Source organism: Neofelis nebulosa, chromosome 17, assembly GCF_028018385.1.
Source record: "Neofelis nebulosa isolate mNeoNeb1 chromosome 17, mNeoNeb1.pri, whole genome shotgun sequence".
Taxonomy (NCBI): Eukaryota; Metazoa; Chordata; class Mammalia; order Carnivora; family Felidae; genus Neofelis; species Neofelis nebulosa.
Window position 1 is genome coordinate 14164843 of NC_080798.1, and position 17967 is coordinate 14182809.

Genomic DNA, 17967 nt, shown 5'->3' on the forward strand with positions numbered 1-17967 from the left:
GGTAAGCATTTCACAGAGGGGTAATGCCTGTGAATGATTAGAGAGAGAAGGAACAGAATGGGTCAGGAAGGTCTTCAAATCCAGGTGTTGATGTGACACCTGCGAATGAAAAAAGAATGTATGAAAAAAATTGGGCAGGAAGAGACCCAGATCTCCACATAAAACTGACAGAGTCTCATTCCATCAAAAAAAGTACATCAAGGGGCACTTGAGTGGCTCAATCAGTTAAGCACTACAGTGTAGAGCCTGCTTGGGATTCTCTATCTCCTCTCTCTCTCTCTCTCTCTCTCTCTCTCTGTCTCTCTCAAAAATAAATAAGTAAACTAAAAAAACAAACAGACACATTCCTATCCTCAGTCCTGCACACGGTTGGGATCTGCTGACACTAAGGTGACCAGGATAGAGTCAGTCACAGACCACATGGCTCATAGTCCAGCACATTAATTACTGGTATCAAGGAAGACCAGTAATATATGGGTTTCATCTAACAAAGACCAGAACCAGAGTTATATAACAGAAAGATGATAGACACAGAAGGAAAAGCTAGGCATTAGGGGAATATGGACTTCATTTTCCTTTTCTTGAATGGGCTGCTGATGAGCTGGCTGCTATCAGAAGCTAGTTCTGCCCTTGGGCAGTTAGATGGGTCATCAATAAAAGCAAATGAATTATTTATGGATTGTCCAGAAGCTCTTGAGACTTTAACTCTGTAGTGTGTGAAAAGCCCTCTCTATCCATATCTGTCATTGTCCTTAACACCTTCATGTTTGGTTTTTATCATTTCTTTACCAGAATTTCCCACACTGGTCCCTCATGAGACACATATATTGTCATTCTTTTCAAAATTTGCCAATTTAATGATCAAGTAAAGGCAACATGCTATGAGTTTAGGTTTTTGTTTCTTTGAATTTTTTTTTTTTCAACATTTTTTATTTATTTTTGGGACAGAGAGAGACAGAGCATGAACGGGGGAGGGGCAGTGAGAGAGGGAGACACAGAATCGGAAACAGGCTCCAGGCTCCGAGCCATCAGCCCAGAGCCTGACGCGGGGCTCGAACTCACGGACCGTGAGATCGTGACCTGGCTGAAGTCGGACGCTTAACCGACTGTGCCACCCAGGCGCCCCGGTTTTTGTTTCTTTGATTAGTAATGAGACAGGACTTTTGTGTGTTCATCCTTGCATTTCTATTTTTCTGAGTTATCAGTTTCTATCTCTGACCCATGTACCTACTCTATATTCAGAATTTGGGTTTTGGGTAAAGAGATTTTCATGATGCATTTTCCCTTGAATTCGGATTTCTTAAATAATTTATTACTTATGAAGTCAAATTCTTTCTATTTTTTGTGATTTGTCTAATTATCTCTAGTTTTAGAAACATCTTCTCATTGGAGCACCTGGGTGACTCAGTCAGTTAAGTGCTTGACTCTTGATTTCAGCTCAGGTCATGATCTTGTGACATCGGGCTCTGTGCACTGATCGTGGAACCTGCTTGGGATTCTCTCTATCCCTCTCCTTCTCTGCCCTTCCTCTGCTCTCTCTCTCTCTCTCAAAAAATAAATAAACTAATAAAAATTTTTCAAAAAAAGAAACATCTTCTCTGTACATACCTTTCGACCCAACAATTATACTTCAGAAAAGCATGCAGAGATGGAAACACAGGGATGTTTATTTCAACTGTGTTTAGAAAGACAAAAATAAGATAAATAATCCACATGTGCATTGTCTAGCAGAGCAGCATGCATTGGTTATCAATCCCAAGAGAGCAGAACCACCATGCACTGGTTACCAATCCCAGGAGAGGACACCAACTACGTGGAGGGTAGGAAAAATCATCACCATGACAACCACCAGAAATAGAAATCCAAACACTTTTGCCCACCGCATCTTGGTATCAGAGTTGCCAAGGAAAATACAGCATAGTCAAGTACTGGATGAAACAATGATGAATTGACATTGAGAAGAGATGGCAAGATCAGCTTTAATAGTGCCTATTCGTCCTCCATGGTCTTTTCTAGCAGTGATACCGGGCAATTCAGCTCTAGTGCACCTCTCTTTTGCCACATGGAAGGACCTTGTCCCCATCCCATGGGAACAGACATAGCACTGGCATTGGTCACGTGCTATATGATACACATGCTTAAGCAGAACAAAGGGGTACTCACTGAGCTTAAACATGGAAAGATAGGGTGGATCAGTCAGTTAAACGTCCGACTTCGGCTCAGGTCATGATCTTGTAGTTCGTGAGTTTGAGCCCCACGTCAGGCTCTGTGCTGACAGCTCAGAGCCTGGAGCCTGCTTCAGATTCTGTGTCTCCCTCTCTCTGCCCCTCCCCTGCCTGCACTCTGTCTCTCTCTGTCTCTCAAAAATAAATAAACATTTAAAAAATTGTTTTTTTTTTTTCATTTTAAACTTCCAGTGTTTCTCTCTAGCCCCTGACATCTTTCTGCCCATCTCCTTGGGATTAGCAGAAAAAGCCATAATGCAGAGAGGGATAAAATGTTGACCTTATGGGGCACCTGGGTAACTCAGTCAATTAATTGTCTCACTCTTGATTTCAGCTCAGGTCATGATCTCACGATTCATGAGATTGAGCCCTGAGTTGGGTTCTGTGCTGACAGCATGGAGCCTGCTTGGGATTCTCTCTCTCCCTCACTCTCTGCCCCTCCCCCACTTGCACATGCTCTCTCTCTTTCTCTTTCTCTTTCAAAGTAAATAAATAAACTTTAAAAAATGTTGACCTTGCTAATTCTGAAATTACAGGAAGTGCAAACTACTTTGTGTGCATTTCCCCAAGATTTTAAAATCCCCTCTCTCTGACTTACCTTAACAGCAAGGCTGACTCAGAGTTGAAATCTGGTCAGAAATTGTGGAAATTCTCAAATGCAGGCCAACTCTGAAAGGTGTCCCAGAAGACCACACTCCTTAAAAGAGCCCAAACCCATGCTCTCAAAACCGAGTGTGAACTTCATGTAAGGATTAAAGTGTATGTATCACTAGCTATTGAAGCTGTATGTGAACTGATTTCACTCAAACCAGCCTATTGTTGTTCCTCTTACTATTTCCAACGCCTGCCTGGTAGACTACCATATGGTCTAGTGATTAAAAGATGGAGCCCTTTGAACAGGCAGACTTGATTCCTTAGCTCTGCAACTTCTGAGTTGGTGATCTCAGCTTCTTCACTTGAAAGCTGTAAAGAATAACATAACCAGGGGCACCCGGGTGGCTCAGTCAGTTAAGTATCTGACTTCAGCTCAGGTCATGATCTCACAGCTTGTGAGTTCAAGCCCTATGTCAGGCTCTATGCTGACAACTCAGAGCCCGGAGCCTGCTTTGGATTCTGTCTCCCTCTCTCTCTGCCCCTCCCCTGCTCATGCTCTGTGTGTGTGTGTGTCTCAAAAATAAATAAACATTAAAAAATTAAAAAAAGAATAACATACCCTATCTCACAGAGCTGTTGCTAAAATCTCACTTAGCATAGTTCTCGCATGGCATTTGATAATCATTAGCTATAATAATAAATATGGCCATTATTATTATCTTCTGGCTTGTTATCACACCATTTATTTCCTTCCTGCTTCCATGACCCTTTCCCCAAATGGATTTCTGAGCAGAATGTCTTTGACCTAAATTCCTGGACACATTTAGAATGTAACCACACAGGGTCAGAGGCTGGACCGTTTGCTTGACTGCAAACGTTTGCTTGACAGAGGCGGGGCTTGGCAGCCCAGAGTGGGGTTAAGAGCATGAAATCTAGAGTCAACATAAGGCCAGGCCCAGGCTCTACCCTGATCAGCCACTGAAACAGCGCTTGGCACATAGTCGGTGTCCTATTAATATTTGCTTCATACATAAACTGCTTGTCCAAATTTTCTGTCCGTTTCCCAATCTTATTCAAAACAGGCTCTCCTCTCAAGAGCACAGCTTTCCCTAACACTCTCTCCAATAAGGTGACACATTTGACCACCTCTGATGAGTCTCACAGTCAGAAGGTAGGTCAATACCTCTTGCTTCTCAAAACCACAGACATCTTTGAACATGGACATAATAGGTGCTTCTAAATCTCCTCAGATAAATTCCAACATTATGAACATGCCAGGCTCAATCTCCATCAATTGCCTTTTCTCTTGAGTATGGTCATATATTCCTGTATCTTCCTATGCCCATATATTTTGGATTTTATCCTGGATATGACAAGTAATATACTATAAAGACTCTGGATTCTCTAATGTTCTACTGAAGAATATTAATCTCTTTCGTTTTGTTTCAGGGAGAAGTTAACTTGACTGAATTCAAATGCACAGCTCTGAAATCTCTTTTAAGTTTTTTTAACCTCACCTGCCACCTTGGGGAGTTTCCGAGCACCTAAGCACTTCAACAAACAGTCAGACATGTGGGCAGAGTTTTTACAGATTTGGGGCTCCCCAACTCCAGCTCTCACCTTTTGGTCACTGTCACTGCTGCCACCAGGCTCTGTAGTCACTCTGCATTCTGTCCTCTAATCCTTCAACTCAGAAAACTTAACAAAGCTTCTGCCTGGGTTCCAGCCATCCTCAAGGCACTGTCCCCACCTGCCTCAGGCCAAAAGCTTTAATCACTGGAAATTCCTTTCTTTTGACCCCATTCAGTATCTGCCTGCTTTGATCCACTCTCCAGTGATGTCAGGGAATCATTTGTTGTTGTTGTTGTTCCTGCTGCTGCTGCTGCTGCTGCTGTTTTTAACATTTTATTCAGAGTTGATGGCTGTTATTTTCAGGATGCTTGATCCAGTAGGAGCTACTCAACCATGACCAGAGTCAGAAACTCCCCACAGCACCTCTACAGTATAGCCCTCCACCCTCTAGGAAAACCGTTCCTTTTTTTTTTGAATCTGTCTCCTTTGGCCCTGTCTTCTCTCAAACCTTCTCCCTCTCTCTCCTCCAAGAGCAGCCCTGCTCCTGACAGAAGGCATGAGAGTGGCCTTTGGCAAGAGCTGTCCCAGCAACCAGACAGAAAGTACCTTGACTTTCTCCTTCTCTTTGGCCTTCTCTTGATGCCATTTCAGCCACACTCCCGCAGCCCACCCTGATCCTGGCCGCCATCTGAAACCTGAACACAAACACTTCAGTCTCTGATCAAACACCTGGTTCTACTCATTCTCCCCTTCACTGTGTGACACTGGTTACCCAGCCTTTGGTTAATGTCCCAAAGAAGCAAACACAGCTGAAGGTCAAGCCTCCCTCCTATTGAAAGACCGGTTTTACTTTTATTTCCTTTTGAACATTTGAAATCTTTTCTTTTAGGCTTACAAGGAAGTTTTCAAACCACAGGATTATCAGCAACAGTTTGCTGATGTCTCATAAAGAAAAAAGGCGGGGCTTGGCAGCCCAGAGTGGGGTTAAGAGCATGAAATCTAGAGTCAACATAAGGCCAGGCCCAGGCTCTACCCTGATCAGCCGTGGAGCCCAAAACAACTCATTTCCACTTCTTTGGGCCTTACTTAACTCATCTGCAAACTGGGCATGATAAACCCAACCTCACAGGCTTGCAGTGAGGACTTGAATAAGATGCCCATAAAGAGCTTCACAGGGTCAGATCATAGGCTCACGGAATGCTATCATTGTCAGCAATGACAATTTCTTTAAACCAAGAAGGGGCACCTGGTGGCTCAATCTGTTGTTAAGTGTCTGACTTTGGCTCAGGACATGATCTCTCAGTTCATGAATTTGAGCTCCATGTTGGGCTGTGTGCTGACAGCTCGGCCCTAGAGCCTGCTTCGGATTCTGTGTCTCCCTCTCTGCACGCCCCCACACACACACCTTATGCTCTGTCTCTCTCTCTCTGTCTCTCAAAAACAAACATTAAAAAAATAAATTTAAACCAAGAAGGCTTACCTAAGATTTTCACTTGGAAATGTTTTGGAACTAGTGAGAGGTGGTTCATTTCTCACCTCTGTGAATGTAGTAAATTGTACTAACTGCTATGAACTGTTTTCATTAAAAGGGTTAATTTTTTAAATAAGTATTTTCTTGATTTATTTACTTACATATATGCATATACATATATACATATACATATATACACATACATATAAATTTTTATATATGTAAAAATGTATATATACATATAAACTTTACACCCAGTGTGGGGCTTGAAATCACAACCCCAAGATCAAGAGCCATACGCTCTACTGACTGAAAGAGCCAAGGGGCCCCTTTACTTCAGTTAAACAAACAATCTCCTTTGGGAGAGGGTCATAGATTTCAGGCACACTTGTGACTGTGAGCCAGCTTTTTCTGGAGTTTGGGTCAGGCTGGGGGTAGAGGGCAGAAAGTTGATTGATGGGGATGGCAGAGGGAGCAGGGGGTGTAGTGGTCACAGACGTCTGGTCTGTCCCACCATCTCACACGGCCAAGCCTGGCTTGTGAGGCTCTCTCTGCCCTGCCCTCCTCTCCTCCGCCACCTGTGAGCTCATCCTGCAAGACCCAGTTCAAACGACACCGCCTCTAGGAAGCACTCCCAATCCTCAACCCCAAGTAGTAAATTATCACAAATAACTGTTAATGAATACTAATGGGATCATTGAAGATTTTGGTTTATCCGGATCTGCTCTCTCACCAGTCTAAGAAATCCCTAGAAGCAGGGATTGTGCCCGGTTCCCCAACATGTCTCCTGCCTCAAACCTGCTCCTGATCTGTGTCCCCAGACCAATGCATGACACCCCCACCTACCCCCACACTGGGCTCTACCCCCACCTCACCCCACACAACCACCACATCACCAAGGAAGAATTCGTTTGTCCTTCCATATCTTTCTCCAGCCCATGCCTCCTCCCCACGCTCATGGCCCTGTCCTCTGTCACCTGGAGCCTATAGAAGCTACTTCTATGTCTCTCCATCTGTAGTCTCAGCTTCTCCAAAAACCTGAACAATCCCTCTGAAACACAAATTTAACCATCTTCTTCCCCTGCCTACACCGCTCCTGGGGCTCCCCATCATCTTAGGACATGGTCCAGCTCCCCACCAAGTCACATAAGGTCCAGCAGGTCTGACCCCTGCTGATGGCTACAGCCTCATCAGTGCGCAGGGCCCCAGATCCTTCCACCCTAACACCACCCGACCATGCTCCACTGCCTTGGCACTTGGATTCCTCTGCCCAGAATTCTCCCTCCCTACTCTCCCTATCTTGCCCTGAAAAATCCCTACTTTGCCCTCAGGTGACTCAGCCTGAGTTGACAAGGTTGAAACAGGTACCACTTCTGGGCCCCTACAGACACCTGTGCCACCCAATCCTGCCCTGACCCCTCTGTCTGTCTCCCCCAACCTTGCCCTGACTCCTCTGTCTCCCCCATCCCCACCATGACTCCTCTGTCTGTGACTTCTCACCCCAGCCCTGTGTGTTCTGAGCTTCACTGACTTGTAGCTGCTCTGTCTCCCTTGTGGCATGACAGTTCCATGAGGGTGGGGCACAGTCTGTCTTGGTCACCTTAGTGTCCTCAGCATCCCTCAGCACAGGCGTCATGGAGTGGTGGGTTGACTGAGCACTGGTTGGATGACTGTCTGGAAATTTTTTAATATGTTTTTAAAATGTTTATTCATTTTTGAGAGAGAGAGAGAGAGAGAGAGAGAGAGAGAAAACGAGTGGGGGAGGGGCAGAGAGAGGGGGAGACACAGAATGGGAAGCAGGCTCCAGGCTCTGAGCTGTCAGCACAGAGTCCGACATGAGGCTGGAACCCACGAACAGCGAGAACATGAACTGAGACCAAGTCGGACACTTAACCGACTGAGCCACGCAAGCACCCCTGGATGACTGTCTTAAAAGTGTTGATGGGGGGCGCCTGGGTGGCACAGTCGGTTGGGCGTCCGACTTCAGCCAGGTCACGATCTCGCGGTCCGTGAGTTCGAGCCCCGCGTCAGGCTCTGGGCTGATGGCTCGGAGCCTGGAGCCTGTTTCCCATTCTGTGTCTCCCTCTCTCTCTGCCCCTCCCCCGTTCATGCTCTGTCTCTCTCTGTCCCAAAAAATAAATAAAAAACATTGAAAAAAAAAAAAAAGTGTTGATGGCTCAGGAGCCTGGGGGAGACTATGGGAGAGAATTTTCTGAGTGGATATTTGAGTTCATGCAATAGGAGTTGACCCACCTCAGAATGCTCTCAGGACACATGCGTCCGATGCAGGCTTTTTCCGCTGAGTGTAACCCTTGAAAACTGAGCGAGGCAATACCCTGAAAAATAAGGGAATCAGCTGGTGTTTAGAGAAGGGAGACAGAGCCGGGTCAGCATTGTTTGAATGCAAACACAGACAGGCACAAGCAGATCTCAGACAAGTGCACACAGCGTGACCCACATGCCTACACACTGTGCCCGAATACACACACACGTGTCCATCCACATGCCCATACCCAGTCACCAGTAGTACGTGCACATACACCATTAACACACAGTCAGACATGAGGGTGCACACACAGACATATGTGTAGACATCCCTTAACAGGCATACCCCAAAGCATGTACTCAGTTACCCATAGACAGACAAGGGCTGGTGTGCATTCACACTGGTCTGCACACACATCCAAGGTCAATGTCCTATTATCAGCCCCAGGGGGGAAGGCTCAGCTGTGCCAAGGAAGGAAAGGCAGGCAGGTTCCCACAAGGCTTTCTCTCCCTTCTTCTTTTCCCAAAGAAGAAGTATTCAGAACTTTAGACCAGAAAAGATCAAATCCAGAAGGGGATTTAGAGAACCCCTTACTCATGTCCTTCATTCTGTGGAGTAATTGGAACAGCTACCATTCGTTGGCACTCACTGCCATGTACTTCGCACGCATGAACCCATGACTCCTCTGAAAATAGGCTAAGAGGTGGGTCCTGTTATTGGCCCCATGAGACGCAGAGAGGTGAGGTGACCTGTTCAAGGTCCCACAACAAAGAAGGGACAAGGGATTCCAATCCAGAGCCCTATCATACTCTTAATTGTTAATATAGGCTTGGTTGGCTTTAGGGAAACTGATACCTGCCAAGCCTGTACTAATACCCCTCCCTTCATTAAAGCCAAAAACATTCCCTGCCAAGGCACACACACACATACAATAAAACAAACCAACAAAAAAAGCACAACTCAACAAACAACATTCCTCTTTCTGCTTTGTTCTCTGCCCCTTGTTCCCTCCCTCATAGGACTCTGGCTCAGGGGCCTAGAGCAACATACCAGTACTGAGAGTGCCAACCTCATGCACCTGCACTCCTCTAAGGTTAGGGCTGGCATCTGAGCAGGGGGTCCAGCTATCAGATGCTGCCTTGTGCCCATCGGGGCCCCTCTCAGGCCCACTGAAGACCAGTCCAGCACCCACATGGTGCTCATGTCAGAGTCTGCTGGGACCAACCCCAGAGCTGCATGATGCCACCCTGAAGCCACCCCGATGGCCACCTGGGCCTGCTCTCAGACCCTCCTGGCACCAGACATGGCTCTGTTAACGATCTCCTGATATCAAGTTCAGGGCCAACCTGTTTTCAATCCTAGCGTCTAGGATTGAAAACAGAGCCTGCCACTGTATCTCTGCGTCCAACACTGATGCTAGTCTCCACGCCACCCATTGCTAAACTTGGTCTCCACTTGGCCTTCAGGGTGGGCTAGGCCAGTCAATGGAGGAAGGAATGGACAGGGTTCAAATCCCAGCTCCCTACCTGCCACCCGTGTGACTTCCAGCAGGTGGCCGTAGGGAGGCTTGTTCTTCTGAAGAGCAAAATGAAGATGCTGTGACGGAACCCCACTGCCAGAAGGATCCCATGAGATCACAGTTTGCACACTGCCTCTTCGTAGTTAGTGCTCACCAAAGGGGAGCACCCTCTTGTTAAGGAAGAAGGTCACCGAGGACAGGACAGCAGGGCCACCATCTGTCCTCACAACCACTTTCAGCATCCAGGGCCCAGCTCTCTCCTGACTCAGGAGTTTTTCCAAAGCTCTCCTGCTGTCATTCCCTTTGCCTGCTGCCGACCACCCTGCCCAATCCCCAATCACCCCTAGGGTACCTCACACACTCTCCCATCCCCCACCTTCTCTTCTCAAGTGCTCCCCTTCTACTGGCAGGGAATCCCAGCTCCAGAAAGGGGGAGTAAGCGTACAGTTCAGAGACACAGGAGCCCTTGCCCACCCTCTGTTGTCTGTCCTCAGTCTTCTCACTTACGAAATGGGAAACATCAGTATTGCTACTAGTCCCAACAACCATGGAAATGATGAACCTAACGAGCTCCCCTAGGGACTGGGTAGGACCAGTGTGGCTCTCTGTAAATTACACCCCTTGAGACAGTTGGGACTTTTTTGACAACATATTGGTGGATGTCATTACTTATTTCCAAGTCCTGCCCAGTCCCTCTGCCACTGAGACCATGAGTTACTCTTCTTTCCTAAGGAAAGTTCTACTTGAATGTGGCTCTGGACTTCTACCCCTTTCCCAACCACAGACAGGCCATGACACTGATCCTGACCTTGCTCTGAGGTCCCAGTGAGGATTCTGGGCACCAGAGGTGACACTGTGTCCAAAGCAAAAACAGGTCAAAGCCTGGGGCAGGTGCTTACTCTTGATCCCTCTGGATTCCTGTATACTTCTCCCAGGAACCTCCATCACAGCCAGGGGTCACTCAAAGACCCCCAAATTCACTCCCTGGAATTTCCCCTCCTGAGAAAGACTTTTCATCATACATCCCTCCTCAGCAAGAAACCCCAAATCTTCAGCCACACATTCTGTCTCACTGCAACACCCATAAACCCAGATCTTGGATTCTTTTCTCCCAAGATGCCCTAACCCATAACTTTTGGGTCACTTCTCACTCTGACCTCAAATCCAAAGCTTCAGAATCTGAAACCAAATATTCCAAAATCCTGAGGTTCCTAATTTGTCTACTGCTTTACCCAAGTCTACAGCTCTGGGGTGGCCCTCCTGAGGGGCAACAATATTCTGTCTTAGGGGCCCCTCCTTATTGATCTCCCTGGGGTCACCTCTTCCTGCCTTGCTGGCTTGCCCCAAGCTCAGCGGTGAGCCCGGGGCAGGAGGGGGTGGGGGAAGGCACTATGGCTGGTAAGTGAAATGGCACAATTAACAAACAGAACCAAAGTCCACCCTTCTCTCCTAGGTGGTATAAAGGCAAACCACCCCAGCCATCTGTCACTCCCACTGCCACTATGCTGGCCTCAGAGCTCCTTCTGGTGGCTTTGTTCACCTGCCTGACAATGATGGTCTTGATGTCTGCCTGGAGGCAGAGGAAGCTCTGGGGGAAGCTCCCTCCAGGACCCACCCCATTGCCCCTCATTGGGAACTACCTGCAGCTGAACACAAAGCAGCTGTCGGATTCCTTCATGAAGGTGCCATGAGGCAGGGGATGGTGGAAGGGGGTGGGGCTGGGGGCCTGCCTAATTGAGCTGGGGCATTGTGGCAGGGGGCGGGCAAGGTTGGATGGGAGTCTTAGGAAAGTGGAATTGTGAAGATGGGGCAGCAGGGTCCTAGGCAGGAAAGAGCAGATCCTGGGATACCTGCCCTTTGAGTGCCAGAACCTGGGGGAAATGCATGCAATGGGTGAGGTCTGGGCACAGGGCCAGTTCCCAGTGGGGCTGCTCCCTCTAAGCACTCTCACTTTGGTTAGATCAGCGAGCGCTATGGCCCCGTGTTCACGGTCCACCTGGGGCCGCGGCGCATTGTGGTGCTGTGTGGACATGAGGCCGTGAAGGAGGCGCTGGTGGACCAGGCTGAGGAATTCAGTGGGCGAGGCGGGCAGGCCACCTTCAACTGGCTCTTCAAAGGCTATGGTGAGGGGCTCGGGATGGGGGCATGTGGTCAGGAACACTCGATGGCCTCAGTTTCCCCACTGTTCTTCTCTTGACTCACCTTCCCACCCAAGGCTGAGGCCGAGTTCTCCCCCTGCTCCCCTCTGTCCCTGTCCCTGCTTATTGTCCCTTCTCCCTGGTCTTCTCTAACTTGACCCTGAGTGCCTGCGTCTCTATGTCCCCTGCTTCTTGGCCCCATGTCCCTGTTCTCTCTCAGATATGCCTCTTCTTTCTGTGTGTCTTTGAGGAGCTCTTGGATTTCTGACTCAGAACCGTGGTCAGTCCATCTCCACGTCCTTGTCTCTCTCCTGATTCTTTTCTTCCAACTCGGTCTCTATCTCTTTCAATATTTCTCTGACTCTTGAGTTGTATCTCCCTGTCTCCTCTGAACCCTTCCTTCCCCCACTCCTGCTCTCTGCACACCTCCCTCCACCTCTGCCACCACCCCTCCCAGCCTCCCCCAACTGTATCCTCCCTCCCCAGGGGTGACGTTCAGCAATGGCGAGCGAGCCAAGCAGCTCCGGCGCTTCTCCATCACCACACTGCGGGACTTTGGTGTGGGCAAGCGTGGCATCGAGGAGCGGATCCAGGAGGAGGCGGGCTTCCTCATTGAGGCCTTCCGGGGCACGCAAGGTGAGCCAGATGGGTGTGGGCAAGAAGGAGGAGAGTACCCACGAGGATGCAAGAGCTTTCTGGTCCTGGAAGGGGACTGGCCTGGGGGAAGGCATCTAGGCTCCCGGCTCTGAGTTCTTGTGCTGAGAGCTTGGCTCATCATTCCGGTGCCCTCCTCCACTTCTCAGGCTGGTGTCAGATTGCCCAGTGGATGCTCCCCCAGATCCCTGTCTCTCCTCAACCCCATCCCATTCCACAGGCACCTTCATCGATCCCACCTTCTTCCTGAGCCGGACAGTGTCCAATGTCATCAGCTCCATTGTCTTTGGGGACCGCTTTGACTATGAGAACAAAGAGTTCCTGTCACTGCTGCGTATGATGCTGGGAAGCTTCCAGTTCACAGCTACATCTATGGGTCAGGTAACCCATCCCAGTCTGTCTCTACAACACCCCTACTACAACCCTCCAATTGCTTTCCCACATGGAGACAGGTGTCCCAAATTCCCCTCTTCTTCTGGTAGGGTACCTTCAAAATCAGCCCCCATTTTTGGACAACTGAACAGCTGCACCAGAACTCAGGACAGGTACCCAATACCCAGCTTCCAGAGACACCTGTATATCGACAGTAGCTCCTCAACAAGAGAGGAAGGAGAAGGAGAAGGAGAAGGAGAAGGCGGAGGAGGAGAAGAAGAAGAAAGAAGAAGAAAGAGGAGGGCCAGGAAGAGGGGAAGGAGGAGGAGTAGGTGGGAGAGGAGGAGGAAAAGAAGAAGAAAGAGGAGAAGAAAGAGGAGAAAGAGGAGGAGGTAGGGGATGGGGAAGCAGAAGAAGAAGGAAGGGAGAAGGAGAAGGAGAAAGTCAGAGCCTATAGATAAGAAACACACCCTCAAACCAGCTGTCTCTTCCTCAGGCAGGTACTCCCATCCCTACTTACCTTAATATCTAACAGTTGCTCCCTATTAAAATATTCCATCTTTCCATGAATATCCTAACATCTGTACAAGAAGTCACCTCAGCCCACCTCTTGAATACCTGAAGACCAGGTGCTATAAATCTAGCCCAACAAAATCATTTGATATTTACACAAGCATCCTACACTGGCCCACTAGAATAGCTAGTAAGTGCCACCTCCCAAGCCCAGTTAAATATCTGAACATCAGGACAGGTTCCAACAATGATTCCCTAAATGTGTAAACACCTGGATAGACTGTTCCCCAAACCATGAAATAAGTGTCCCCCAACCCAGCTCACTCAAACACATACAGATGTGCCCCTATCAGCCCATGTGAATAACTGAAACACATGAACAGGTGTGACCCCACTTTAACACCTGCACACCAGCCCAAATTAATACTGGAATACCTAGAAAAAAGCCCCCAATTCAAATCCCTTAAATATATGGACAATTACCTCAAAATTGTGAGACCACATGAATGCCTAAACACCTAGACATGTGTCTCCCAACAAAACCCAACCTATCTGAACACCTACATGTGTTCGCTAATCCAGCCTCACTTGAACACCTGAAACCTGGATATGGGTCCCAATCCATCTCAACGATATGCTGGGAAAGGAGCCCTCACACTTAACTCATGTGAAAACTTAGATATCTCCTCCCATCAGCTCCATGTAAATCTTAAACACCTGACAGGTGCCTTTAACCCAGTGCCTACCTTGCCCCAAGAAAGGTCCAACTCCCATCAGCTGCTGACAGCTGTCTTTCCCATCCCTTCTTCTCTCCCCAACCCCAGCTCTGTGAAATGTTCCCATCAGTCATGAAACACCTGCCAGGACCACAGCAACAGGCATTTAAGGATCTGAAAGGTCTGGAGGACTTCATAGCCAAGAAGGTGGAGCAGAACCAACGCACGCTAGATCCCAACTCCCCGCGGGACTTCATCGACTCCTTCCTCATCCGCATGCAGGAGGTACACCCCAACAGCCAGTGCAGAGAGCTGCAGAGCCAGGCAGAGGGAAACCAGGCTGGCATGGGGAGAGCAGAGGCTCGTTCAAACCATTCCCCTCATAACATCCTCACAATCCCAAGTATAATAACTATGGCTGCTCCCTCTACTGAGCCCCTGCCCATGGGCAGGACCTGTGTGTGCCAACCATAATAGCGAGCAATTCCGTACCATGCACTCACTGACTCTATTCCTCTCCTTCTCAATATCCCCACCATAAAAAAGTGTTCTTGAAGAGTAAAGGACAGATAGGCAGGTGGGTAAGGAGTGTGGGAAGGGCATTTTGGGCAGAGACAGCAGCCTGAACAAAGAGCTCGTAGAACCAAGTCCCTCCTCCCACCTCTGGTCTGGATCTAAGAGAGAAGGTCCAAAGAGAAAGACCCCAGAAGGGCCCTGAGAGCCCTGAGGGGAGTGGGCTTGGCCTGAAGCCCTCTCTCCCTATAGGAGCAGAACAACCCCGACACAGAGTTCTACTTGAAGAACCTGGTGCTGACCACACTGAACCTCTTCTTTGCGGGCACTGAGACAGTCAGCACGACCCTGCGGTATGGCTTCCTGCTGCTCATGAAGCACCCAGATGTGGAGGGTAAGGCTGCAGGGTGGGGGGCAACAAAGTGGCAGCCACAGGCCCTCAAACTTCCTCTGAGCCCACTGCAACATCCCCACCTTCCCCAGATCCCTGAAGCTTCAGACATACCCTGTTATCTGGAGACTAGGTGATATTCTGCTGATGAGCACCAGCCAAGTTTCACTAGGTGTTCAAGTATTGAAAATATCTGAACGGATTGGTAAATAGCTTCCATGCTGGGTCAAATGTATATCCACTGCCTGCTCTCCAAACCATTCCCCAAACTCCTCCCTTATGCCTACTCATGATTCTGGCACGACCGGGTGAACAGGATGCTGCACCAACAATGCGTATGGCCAACGTCTGTTTTGAATGGTCTAAGTCCATGGCACACATGGATGTACATATTTGGACTGTCATCGCTGCCCTGAGACCCCAGATACTTAAATACCTTCCCCCTCCTCCCACAGCCAAAATCCATGAGGAGATTGACCAGGTGATTGGCAAGAACCGGCAGCCCAAGTTTGAGGACAGGGCCAAGATGCCCTACACAGAGGCGGTGATCCATGAGATCCAAAGATTTGGAGACATAATCCCCCTGAGCCTAGCCCGCAGAGTCACCAAGGACACCAAGTTTCGGGAGTTCTTCCTCCCCAAGGTATCTTCCTGTCCCACCTTGGGGGACCTCCAACCTGCTCCCTGTGACCCAGCAACCCATTCCCTTAGAAGCTTCCCAGCCCCTGTCCCATTGCTTCAATCAAACACTGTTCCAATCACCATGTCTCTTCATTCCCCTCAGAGATTCCTGAATCCCGTGTCTCCCCCAGAGCTCTTTTCATAGGGAATATGAACCCCATACCCCCAAACTTCCTCTCTCAAGAGACATGAACTTCATGTCTAGACCTCCTCCCTCAAGGACATGGATCTCATGTCCCCCAAACATCCTGCCTAGAGAAACACAAACCTGATGTCTCTCAATCCCAGTCCCAGAGAGCATGAACCCCCATGTCCTCTCAACCTCCTGCCTTGAGAGACATGAACTGTGGTCCCCCACACCTTCTGTCCTAAGAGACACAGAACCCGTGCTCCTCCAACTTCCCTTCTCAAGAGACATGAACCCCCATGTCTGCCAAGCTTCCTGGCTCAGAGACCTGAGTCTCATGTCCCCAGGGGACCCACGCTCCCCCGCCTCCCATTTCTTATCACTCAGGGCACCCGCATTGTCCCTCCAACCTCCATGTGCTTTCAGCACACCCTGCCCCCACTCCACCTTATCAAATACCCCTCTCCTCCTCACCAGGGCACTGAAGTGTTCCCTATGCTGGGCTCTGTGCTGAGAGACCCCAAGTTCTTTTCCCACCCCCGAGACTTCCACCCCCAGCACTTCCTGGATGAGAAGGGCCAGTTTAAGAAGAGTGATGCTTTTGTGCCCTTCTCCATTGGTAAGAGACCCCGGTCTGCTTGCTGCTAAGCCACTGCTCCCACCAACCGGGCCTCCTTCATCCCACATCCCGTCTCTAAGCTGTAGCCTGGGGTCTGTCTCCAGCTTGAAAGTCCCTCTAAGATCTACTCTAGAGCCAACCAGCTGCAAACCCCATGACTACCAAGTACCTGTGTCCAGGCAACTGGAAAGGGATGATTGTATCCATTTCACAGATGGGGAAAATCAAAGTCCTTAGTGAGTCAGATATTTGTCCAAAGTCATTTAGATTCTTGAGATTCCTTGGGAGGAGATGAGAGCCCGGCAGCCATATCTGAGTGTGTGCTTGGAAGGAAGGGGCACCTAAATTTCCCATTGCTACAGCTTGGGATAGCTCACCCCTATCCCATGTACAAGAGAAACTGATGCTCAGAGAAGGTTAGAGATGTCTCTGAAAGTTTCTCAGTCCCTGCTCTCTGGGAGAATGCAGTTGGTGGTGGGTAGTGGGGAAGGGAGCAGTGAGAGCAGGCCTCACCTCCAGCCCTCCCATTCTGTCTCTTCAGGAAAGCGGTACTGTTTCGGAGAAGGTCTGGCTAGAATGGAGCTCTTTCTCTTCCTCACCACCATCTTGCAGAACTTCTGCCTCAAGTCCTCTCAGCTGCCCCAAGACATTGACGTGTCCCCCAAACTTGTGGGCTTAGCCACTATCCCACGAAATTACACCATGAGCTTCCAGCCCCGCTGAGCAAGGGCCTTGCGGGGTGGGGGAGGGGAAGGATGGGGTGGAGCAAAGCAGTGGGCGGGGCATGGGTGGGGGTATCAGGAGGGAGGTGACTTAGGGAAATCTGAGGGGCAAGATGGATAGAAGACGAAAGGAATGGGCCCTGTCTGTTCCCTTTGGTAGAAATAACTCCTTCAGAAGTGGGATGAAGGAAGGGAACATATTTATTGAGTAAGTATTCTGCGTCAGCTCCATGCTAAAAGCCTTAGCACGTCCACCTCACCTAATGCCCACAGTCTATGCAACAGAGAACAGTGTTCATGCCCATTTTACAAGTGACAAATCTTAATTGATTCCCAAAGAATCTATAACAACGACAAAAACCTTCCCAGTAAATGAATTTTTCACTGTCACTAAACATACTAAAATCTTTTGTTATTGTTGTTCTTTTCTTTTTAAAATTTTTTTTTTTAACGTTTATTTATTTTTGAGACAGAGAGAGACACAGCATGAACGGGGGAGGGGCAGAGAGAGAGGGAGACACAGAATCGGAAGCAAGCTCCAGGCTCTGAGCCATCAGCCCAGAGCCCGACGCGGGGCTCGAACTCGCGGACCGCGAGATCGTGACCTGAGCTGAAGTCGGACGCTCAACCGACTGAGCCACCCAGGCGCCCCATCTTTTTAAAATTTTTTTTAATGTTTATTTATATTTGAGAGAGACAGAGCGCAAGCAGCAGAGGGGCATAGAGAGAGAGACAGAATCTGAAGCAGGCTCCAGGCTGCGAGCTGTCAGCAAAGAGCCAGACTTGGGGCTCAAACTCACAAACCACAAGATCATGACCTGAGTGGAGGTCGGATACTTAACCAACTGAGCCGCCCAGGCGGCCCTGTTGTTGT

General features: G+C 48.9%; 1 protein-coding gene and 1 long non-coding RNA gene across 3 annotated transcripts in view; one reads left to right on the forward strand and one right to left on the reverse strand.

The window, feature by feature from the left end:
- Positions 1 to 15171, reverse strand: part of LOC131498957 (uncharacterized) — a 54483-nt gene extending 39312 nt beyond the window's left edge. Inside the window, exons 1-3 of one of the 2 annotated variants that reach the window (XR_009255648.1) lie at positions 15059 to 15171; positions 8116 to 8198; positions 1609 to 1675 (exon numbers count right to left, since the gene is read on the reverse strand). This is a non-coding gene — a long non-coding RNA (uncharacterized LOC131498957). The remainder of the gene's footprint in view (positions 1 to 1608; positions 1676 to 8115; positions 8199 to 15058) is intronic. The other variant, XR_009255647.1, reaches the window with a different exon arrangement.
- Positions 11131 to 17503, forward strand: LOC131498956 (cytochrome P450 2A13-like). Its single transcript, XM_058706542.1, has 9 exons — positions 11131 to 11329; positions 11608 to 11770; positions 12272 to 12421; positions 12660 to 12820; positions 14149 to 14325; positions 14806 to 14947; positions 15400 to 15587; positions 16230 to 16371; positions 16913 to 17503. The coding sequence occupies exons 1-9, from the start codon at positions 11150 to 11152 to the stop codon at positions 17092 to 17094; spliced, it is 1485 nt and encodes a 494-aa protein (XP_058562525.1). The 5' UTR covers positions 11131 to 11149; the 3' UTR covers positions 17095 to 17503.
- The last annotated feature ends 464 nt before the right edge of the window (positions 17504 to 17967 follow it).

What these genes read in the sequence shown, in the direction of transcription:
- LOC131498956 (XM_058706542.1), top strand. Translation starts at nt 11,150, where the DNA reads ATGCTGGCCTCAGAGCTCCTTCTGGTGGCTTTGTTCACCTGCCTGACA. An exon ending in GAAGCACCCAGATGTGGAGG is followed by an intron (nt 14,948 to 15,399) that starts GTAAGGCTGCAG and finishes CTCCTCCCACAG; the next exon opens with CCAAAATCCATGAGGAGATT. An exon ending in TTTTGTGCCCTTCTCCATTG is followed by an intron (nt 16,372 to 16,912) that starts GTAAGAGACCCC and finishes CTGTCTCTTCAG; the next exon opens with GAAAGCGGTACTGTTTCGGA.